The sequence below is a fragment of the Babylonia areolata genome, chromosome 20 (assembly GCF_041734735.1).
Source record: "Babylonia areolata isolate BAREFJ2019XMU chromosome 20, ASM4173473v1, whole genome shotgun sequence".
In the NCBI taxonomy this organism is placed as follows: domain Eukaryota; kingdom Metazoa; phylum Mollusca; class Gastropoda; order Neogastropoda; family Buccinidae; genus Babylonia; species Babylonia areolata.
The window spans coordinates 30,287,839-30,297,838 of NC_134895.1; the positions used below are offsets into that span (position 1 = coordinate 30,287,839).

Here is a 10,000-nt window from a genome sequence, read left to right on the forward strand (position 1 = left end):
GAGTGGGAGGGAGGGGATATTGACAGGAAGGAAGGAAGGAAGAAGAGTGGGAGGGAGGGGATATTGACAGGAAGGAAGGAAGGAAGGAAGGAAGAAGAGTGGGAGGGAGGGGATACTGACAGGAAGGAAGGAAGGAAGAAGAGTGGGAGGGAGGGGATACTGACAGGAAGGAAGGAAGGAAGGAAGGAAGGAAGAAGAGTGGGAGGGAGGGGATATTGACAGGAAGGAAGGAAGGAAGGAAGAAGAGTGGGAGGGAAGGGATATTGACAGGAAGGAAGGAAGGAAGAAGAGTGGGAGGGAGGGGATATTGACAGGAAGGAAGGAAGGAAGAAGAGTGGGAGGGAGGGGATATTGACAGGAAGGAAGGAAGGAAGGAAGGAAGGAAGAAGAGTAGGAGGGAGGGGATATTGACAGGAAGGAAGGAAGGAAGGAAGGAAGAAGAGTGGGAGGGAGGGGATACTGACAGGAAGGAAGGAAGAAGGAAAGAAGAGTGGGAGGCAGGGGATATTGACAGGAAGGAAGAAGGAAAGAAGAGTGGGAGGCAGGGGATATTGACAGGAAGGAAGGAAGGAAGAAGAGTGTGAGGCAGGGGATATTGACAGGAAGGAAGGAAGGAAGAAGAGTGGGAAGCAGAAAAAGAAAAGAAACAGACCTCATTTCATCAATAATATGACACTTACGGTCGGCTTGGCCATAAACCATGTCACTTAGACTGATTAAGTGCAATTCTACACAAAGAATACAAGTGGGATGTAATACTGCGCCTAAGTATGTCAGTAGTTACCTCACTCTAATAAAAAAAAAATCCCTTTTCCACTCACCAGGTTGCTGGGTTTTGAGTATTTTCAATACACCGGATGCACTTGATTAAGTGACAAGCTATTACGACACACATCCAATTTTAATGTCACTCACGGAATAGCCCACTTAAACGTCTTTCCGTTAACATAATGAAGTTGACAGTGTCATGAAATAGTGGATGCGGTGCCGTTTCAAATACTTATACCCCCAAAAATCTTTTATAAGGCCCGAAGAAGGAAAATGACCTATATTTACTCTTTCCCTGCATTTATACCGTGAATTAGATTTTGCACACAGGCAAATCATAATTTTTACTATAAAAACACACAAGAAAATCACTATAATCCCCCACCTCCCAACGGGGTAAGTATTACCACTCGCCACCCGAAAGACTATAAAAACAACAAAACAACAACAAAACATCCTTTGTTTCTTCAGTGTTCAATATCGAAACCCACCTCTGCTGATGCGGCCGATAGGGGTTAAGAAAATGCCAGGATGCAGTTGAAGGGAACCTATTTGACACTACAATGACATCATCGGAACAACACAACGCGAACATGGGCAGTGAGAACTGGGCTGCTGCAAATCGACCTGACGACTCTGCACACTCGGCGTTGTGACCAGCAACACGGGAAAGAAACCTGAAACCTGGCTGTCCACTGACCTTCGTTGTTCGGAGTGGTGGTGGGTTTGTTGCAGTGGGTGCCGGAGTGGCCCGCCTGACAGCCTTGAGGGCAGGCACCAGTCACAGAGTTGCAGGTGTTGTTCTTGCAGCGGCCACACCGCTCGGCGCAGTAAAGCCCGTACTGGCCTGCACTGCATACTGAAAGGAGAGGAGGGAAGTTGAAAACATTGACACTCTCTTGCCCACGTTGACACACACACACACTGAATCAAAGCCTTCTGTCAGGTTCCTTCCCCTCTAGATATAAAACCACAGCTGTAAAACCACTACTTAAGAAGCCCTCTCTGGACCAGAATGGTCTACAAAATCATGAGTCTCAAACTCATGTCTAGAGTCCCCCACGCCCCACCTACCCTCATGACAGCCGGTGTCAGACAGACAGACCAAAGAACCCCCCACCTACACTCATGACAGCCGGTGTCAGACAGACAGACCAAAGAACCCCCCACCTACACTCATGACAGCCGGTGTCAGACAGACAGACAGACAGACCAAAGAACCCCCCACCTACACTCATGACAGCCGGTGTCAGACAGACAGACAGACAGACCAAAGAACCCCCCACCTACCCTCATGACAGCCGGTGTCAGACAGACAGACCAAAGAACCCCCCACCTACACTCATGACAGCCGGTGTCAGACAGACAGACAGACAGACCAAAGAACCCCCCACCTACCCTCATGACAGCCGGTGTCAGACAGACAGACCAAAGAACCCCCCACCTACACTCATGACAGCCGGTGTCAGACAGACAGACCAAAGAACCCCCCACCTACACTCATGACAGCCGGTGTCAGACAGACAGACAGACAGACCAAAGAACCCCCCACCTACACTCATGACAGCCGGTGTCAGACAGACAGACAGACAGACCAAAGAACCCCCCACCTACCCTCATGACAGCCGGTGTCAGACAGACAGACCAAAGAACCCCCCACCTACACTCATGACAGCCGGTGTCAGACAGACAGACAGACAGACCAAAGACAGACCCAAAGAACCCCCCACCTACACTCATGACAGCCGGTGTCAGACAGACAGACAGACAGACCAAAGAACCCCCCACCTACACTCATGACAGCCGGTGTCAGACAGACAGACAGACAGACCAAAGAACCCCCCACCTACACTCATGACAGCCGGTGTCAGACAGACAGACAGACAGACCAAAGAACCCCCCCACCTACACTCATGACAGCCGGTGTCAGACAGACAGACAGACAGACCAAAGAACCCCCCCCCACCTACACTCATGACAGCCGGTGTCAGACAGACAGACAGACAGACCAAAGAACCCCCCACCTACACTCATGACAGCCGGTGTCAGACAGACAGACAGACAGACCAAAGAACCCCCCACCTACACTCATGACAGCCGGTGTCAGACAGACAGACAGACAGACCAAAGAACCCCCCACCTACACTCATGACAGCCGGTGTCAGACAGACAGACAGACAGACCAAAGAACCCCCCCCCCCACCTACACTCATGACAGCCGGTGTCAGACAGACAGACAGACAGACCAAAGAACCCCCCCACCTACCCTCATGACAGCCGGTGTCAGACAGACAGACAGACAGACCAAAGACCCCCCACCTACACTCATGACAGCCGGTGTCAGACAGACAGACCGACAGACCAAAGAACCCCCCACCTACCCTCATGACAGCCGGTGTCAGACAGACAGACAGACAGACCAAAGAACCCCCCCCCCACCTACACTCATGACAGCCGGTGTCAGACAGACAGACAGACAGACCAAAGAACCCCCCACCTACACTCATGACAGCCGGTGTCAGACAGACAGACAGACAGACCAAAGAACCCCCCACCTACCCTCATGACAGCCGGTGTCAGACAGACAGACAGACAGACCAAAGAACCCCCCACCTACCCTCATGACAGCCGGTGTCTGGGTTCCGGAAGCCGGTGGCACACTGGGCTGGGCAGACCCCGGTGATGTGGTGACACGCCTCCTGGTTGAGGCAGTGACCGCACGACTCGGCGCACCCCGCACCGTACTTCCCCCCCGGACATTCTGTCAACATAGCAAAACATGAGCAGCAGGAGCAGAAACAACAGAAACATATCTAACAAAGAAAGAGGGGTGGAAGGTGGAGAGAGAGAGAGAGAGAGAGAGAGAGAGAGAAGGGAGAGAGAGGAGAAGGGATGGAGGGAAGGAGAGAGAGAGGCAGGCAGGCGGGCACAGGCAGACAGACAAACACCGATACACAGACTTAAACACAAACAGGCAGACAAACAGATCACAGAAACGGATACAGAAGGAGACACAGAGGCAGTGAAAGACTCGAGGGACAACACACGACGAGAGCGTACTGGTTTAAAACTAAGGGAACAGAGGAAGCTTCCAGTACTTTATGAGATACTTTTGCACAAGTCAGGGATATTATCGGCGTTCATAATGATTAAAAGGAAGGAAGAGAAGTAGAGGGGAGGGCATCAGTGGACTTGCACTTCACTGTATGCAACAGATGAAGCGGAGAAGGGGATACGGGGACATAAACAGAGTGCTTCGCTGAGTCAGAATTGAAGCACAGCCCGCCAGACACTGGAAAAGTGGCGTCAGCCATTTTATGATCAAGAGGGGCAGGCAATCACTCGGGAAATGGAGTAGACTGGAGTTAACTCCCTGTCAGTTTTTGTGGATTCTGAGGATCCGAAAGGCTGTGTGACCTTCTGAGGCCGACAGCTGTGATGGAGGGGGAAGGAAGAAAGGAAGGAAGGATAAAGAAGATGGTTCGTTGATCAATAAATTGATTACTTTTATCTAATTGTCCACTTATTTAAGTAGATTCTTTCTGACTGATAATACCAGCATCGTTTTACTCACCATTTTGTCATAACAACTAAATAATTCATAGTGAAATGACTGTCTATATCAGCATAGAATAGCTCTAACCTTTTTGCCCTTGTAACTAACATATGTTGAACTGAAGAAAAAAGAAAAAAATGATTTAAAAAAGAAGAAAAAGAAACGGAAAAAACGGAGTTGGGATGTGAGAGAAAAAGGTATTCACAAAGACAGTGGACAAAAAAGACGTGGCAGGAGGAGGCAGCCACACCCAGTCCGCCCCCCCCCAACAGCACGCACACACACAATTACACACACACATCACCCTTCCAGCAACAGACACACATAAATACTGGTACTACTGCTACTAAATGAATAAATAAATGAATGAATACTTAAATAAATAAACAAATAACAAACACACACACATACACACACATAATCACACACACACTATCAATCCCCCCATCCCCACACACCTCCACATATATACACACACACAAGCTTAGCCTGTGACCCGGTCATTCTCACGCAACAAACAAGTTAAAAGACAAATGGGATGAGGGATGGGTATTGCCAACGAAAATTGCCCATGTTTCTCTGTCCATCAGTACAGGCCTTGCCATGACCGCTGGAATGAGAATAGATTTTCCAAGTAATTTGCGGAAGGCTCACAGAGAATGAAAGAAAAGGAAAGGAAGCAATTAAGCGAACATGAGCTTTTCGTTGAATCGACAGAATGACTCACACACACAGACACAGAGACACACACACATACACGTAGACATACACTCATCACACACCACACACAAACACACATACACACACACACACACACGCACGCACGCACGCACGCACGCAAAAACATACACACAACAACAGATACGCAAGAGAAAACCCGCTCTGACACACGCAAAAACATGCCTTCACAACTACTCTCTCTCACACACACACACACACACACACACACACACACCTTCTTTAATAATTCATCAAAGAACGAAGGAAAAAAAGGACAGCTGTACATCAACAGAACCAATCATTCTCTCTCTCTCTCTGTGTCTGTCCCTGCCTCTGTCTGTCTGTCTGTCTTTCACTCTCTGAATACGTTCCATTTCCAACCCACTCACACAATTCAAACAGACCGCCAATAAAAGAAAGAAAGAAAGAATAAATGAATGAATGAACAAAAACGAAGAGAAACGAGGAGAAGCAAGGCAAGAACAAGTGAAGAAGAGGAGGAGAAAGTAGAAATGAGAAGAAGACAAGAAGGACGAAGATGATAGATGCAGTGGGACAGTTTGAAGGAGGAAGACAAGGCGTATGAAGCCAAGGAAGATGACGACAAAGAGAAAATGAAGAGGAGTAAGATGAGAACGATGACGGTATAGAATATAAATGATAAGGGGAAGAACAGGAACACACAGGCATCATCAACACACATTTCCCATCACACCATTAACACAACTACAGGAACAATACCGTTTTCGAAAAAAAAAACCCTAAAAAAAGAAGAAGTCCACACTGTTCCCGATAGGAAGGGACTGTGTGTGTGTGTGTGTGTGTGTGTGTGTGTGTGTGTGTGTGTGTGTGTGTCTGGGCGTTGGCGGTGATGCACGTGCGTGCGTGCCTGATTGCGTGTCTTCGCGCGCGCGTGTGTATGTGAGTATATATGTGTATACACACACACACACACACACACACACACACACACACACACACACATATATATATATATATATATATATATATATATATATATATATATATATATATATATATATATATATACATACACATATATACATATACATGTTTATGACTATGTTAAATCCTTTTTAAGTGGGAGATATATAGTGGCAAAAGTGGGAGTAACTTTATCAACCTCTATGCCTATAAACATGGGAATCTCGCAGGGTTCCATTATTTCTCCATTGTTGTTCAACATTATGCTTTATGATTTACACACGTTTTTCATCATCTGCCAAGATGGCTCAATATGCGGATGATATTGCTATATGGATTCAAACATCCTTGAGGAAAAGGACAAGCCTACATTACATCAGTTAGGTGCAGAAACATTTTCAGGGTGAACTCAACAGACTGAGTAGCTATATGCACTCTAATGGTTTTGAGTTTTCTGTAGAAAAAACACATTTGATCCTCTTTAATAATGGTTATAATCCCAGCAAACTACCACGATTTTTTTGGGAGGACGTGAAATATTTTTCAAGTCGGAAATAAAATTTTTTGGGATCCTATTTACTTCAAAACTAAACTGGAAGAAACACATTGATTCAATAGTGACTAAAGCAGTTAAAAGTTTAAATTTCTTAAAAATTGTAAGTCACTCTCCTTGGGGACAAGACTCCAAAATTCTTTTACATTTAGCGACATCTCGTAAGATCAAGATTGACCTACGGTCAAGAAATCTTTTCTGCTCCGCCGACGTTTCTAAAGAAGATGCGAATAATTGACAGTAAAGCTGTGAAACTGGCTTTAGTGGTACCTGTGCATACTAAGACCTCAGAAGCCTATAAGCTTGCGGGTATTCTACCACTAGATGAAGTCAGAAAATTAAGTTCTGCTAAATACATTGTGAGATGTACAGCAGTGGATGATTTTGAGGAATTAAATATTAAGTCTGATATTGATTTTCAAAAAAATGCACAAAATAATTCAAATCTACAAACCATTCGTACATATCTGGTACCACCTGTCCCTCCCTGGGAGTTAACAAAAGCAAACGTCAACATATGTGCTTCTGACACAACAAAAGGAGAATCTCCACATATAATAGCAGCATCTGTCAGAATTGAATTAGAAGAAAATTTTGATTATCATTTAAAAGTTTACACTGATGGCTCGGTCCTGGATGATAGCAGTGCAGGATCTGCTTTTGTCATTCCTGACCTAACAGAAAAATCATATTATTTAGGTAAGGGACATTCACTTTTTACAGCTGAATTGGTGGCTATCCTTATGGCTTTAAATCATCTTGATATACCAATCATAGTAAGTAATATCCTATTTTGTTTGATTCTCAATCTGTCTTAAAAAGTTTGCTCCTTTTTGAGAATAATCAAAGAGAAGATTTATTGTTTGAAATTAGGTATTTATTGCACTCCCTATTTGTGAAGGGTACAAATGTTGATTTTTGTTGGATACCATCCCACATTGGATTCCTTTATAACGACCAAGCAGACAGGGCAGCAAAAAGGGGAGCAAAGAATCATATAGATAGTATAAAAGTATATTGCCCGTTGTCATACAAGGAAATAAGCAATATACTAGAAAGAGACTTTTATGGGTGCTTGAATTCAAGTCTAAAACCTCGTCAGTTGACTCTCGCAGACTTTGGTCCGATTTGCAGACCAATTCTGAGTTTAGCTCTCAGACTATTATCAAATTCATTACGGACCAAGTATTGTTCTAATGTCAAGTGCATATGCTTTAGTAACCTGACGATTAAGCATATAATTTTTGACTGTAGCTTGATGAAGCCTTATGTACACGAAAGTGTGTCTTCACAAGTGACTGAGAACGTTGATGTTTTTGACTTTTTTGCATTCATTATCAGTTGTTTCGCTTGTCAGTTTAACGACTTCTCTTTTACGAAGTCCTTTGAGTAATTTCCTGTAATTGTATTTAGATTTTTTTTTTCAAATTTCACCCTCATTTTACCCTCATTTGCCCAGTTTCACTCAACCCTCCATTCATTCACATCTCCCACCCCTTCTAACCGATAATACTCACATGTATTCATAAATACTTTAACAAAATGTTTTCAATCACCGATATGTGTGACGGGACATTAAGCAAAAATTCCTCCTACACATACATACATATATATATATATATATATATATATATATATATATATATATATATCTATATGTGTGACGGGACATTAAACGAAAATTCCTCCTATACATACATAATATATATATATATATATATATATATATATATACATATATATCTGTGTGTGTGACCTACTTTTCAGGTTGGGTTTAGAAGAGGTAGGGGTGTTACTGATCATGTTGTCCATCTAACTTCTCATGTTAAGAAGACACTCGCAAAGCGGCACTACACGGTCACAAATTTCTTTGACATTCATAGAGATTATGACTCTGTGTGGCACTGTAAACTGATTCATAAAGCAAATACAGTGGGGCTGGGAGGTCGTTTTGTTCGATTTCTTAAATCATTCCTATCCCAAAGGACATTTCAGTTGAGATTAAATGGTATTTTATCCAGCTCAAGGACCATCAATATGGGTGTTCCCAAGGGAAGTGTGATTTCTCCCACTCTGCTTTCACTAATGCCTTATAATATGAAAAATATCATCACAAATGATGCTACATTAGTAGCTTACGCAGATGACATTGCTCTTTGGAAGAATGCAAACTGTAATATTACAACAACAACAACAACAAAATAAAATAAAAGAAAATGAAATAAGATTATTACACATTTTCAAGATGCTATCGACAACATTGTGGATTATATGAAAGAAAGTGGTTTTCTCCTGTCCGCTTAAAAGACTTTTCGTCATATTTACTAAAACGTTGATTGAATTTGAAGGCACGGATGCAATAATAAATACGGTAAATGACAGTACCTTACATCCGAACTGACATGTGAAATTGTCCGTTGTCATCTTCCGTTATAAATGTTTTGGGGCTAAACATATAAACTACTTTATTGCGAAGGCGAGTACGAAAATAACTCTATTACGTGTGCTCTCTGTAATCCCTGTTATAAATTGTGACAGTAATCTAACCCATGCTGCAATGGAACTAGTCCACTCAATTATACCATATGGTCAGGAAGTCTATTTTACTGTTTCAAACTCTGATCTTCATAAATTGACAAACAATGATTCCTTAGCTTTTGAGACTGCACTCGGGTTACCGCGATGGGTGGGTTTCTGAGAAGGCATAGAAAGAAACTGGTGTTTTACCATTACCTGAACACAGGAAATTAAGTGCCTGTAACAACATGGTAAGGGCTAGAGCTGTCCCACATTCAGTTGTCTCTGAACTTGATGAGGAAACATACATCTGTAGACAAATTCGTAACAAAGATGTATACATGTCCTTGTTCGATTTCACTCTGTCAGTTTTTGACAGTTGCAATCTGTCCGCATTGTTTTCATCCGTCTTGGCTGACTGAGCAAGCAAATTTTATTTTTACATATGGACAATTAACAAAACGTGACAGTCCACTCATTATTGCCTCTCCGGCAAAAGAACTGATTAATACACATTTTGAATATCACCTCCGTGTTTTCACGGATTAGTAAAAACTCTGATGTTGGAGCCGCTTTTGTAATCCCCGAGCTTAACACCAAAAAGAGATTTCACTTAACTAGAGGCTGTTCAATTTTTTACTGCTGAACTGTTTGCAGTAATGATGGCTTTCACCCTTTTTTTTAAAAAAGGAAAAAGAAAAAAAAAGTGATATGCCTTTTATGCCTCCAAAAAATATTATATTATCTGATTCAAAAGCAGCTTAACATCATCAGTCTTCATCTGAACGAGCAGTCAGTCAAACTTCATCATACTGGCAAGTGTGTTTCAGATGTAACCAAAGTTACACACCCTTTCCAAGCTTTATGAATTTATCTAAATTGCGTTTTCTTCCCAGCACGTAACAGATTGCATAACAGACATTAACAAACGCGGATGATAT

At 43.1% G+C, this 10,000-nt stretch overlaps 1 protein-coding gene across 1 annotated transcript in view; it reads right to left on the reverse strand.

Annotated features, from left to right (window-relative positions):
- The window catches only part of LOC143295393 (uncharacterized), a 233,347-nt gene that overhangs the window by 71,037 nt on the left and 152,310 nt on the right, over positions 1-10,000 (reverse strand). Inside the window, exons 6-7 of the mRNA XM_076607065.1 lie at positions 3,386-3,529; positions 1,469-1,627 (exon numbers count right to left, since the gene is read on the reverse strand). Of these exons, the coding sequence (XP_076463180.1) occupies positions 1,469-1,627; positions 3,386-3,529 (303 nt within the window). The remainder of the gene's footprint in view (positions 1-1,468; positions 1,628-3,385; positions 3,530-10,000) is intronic.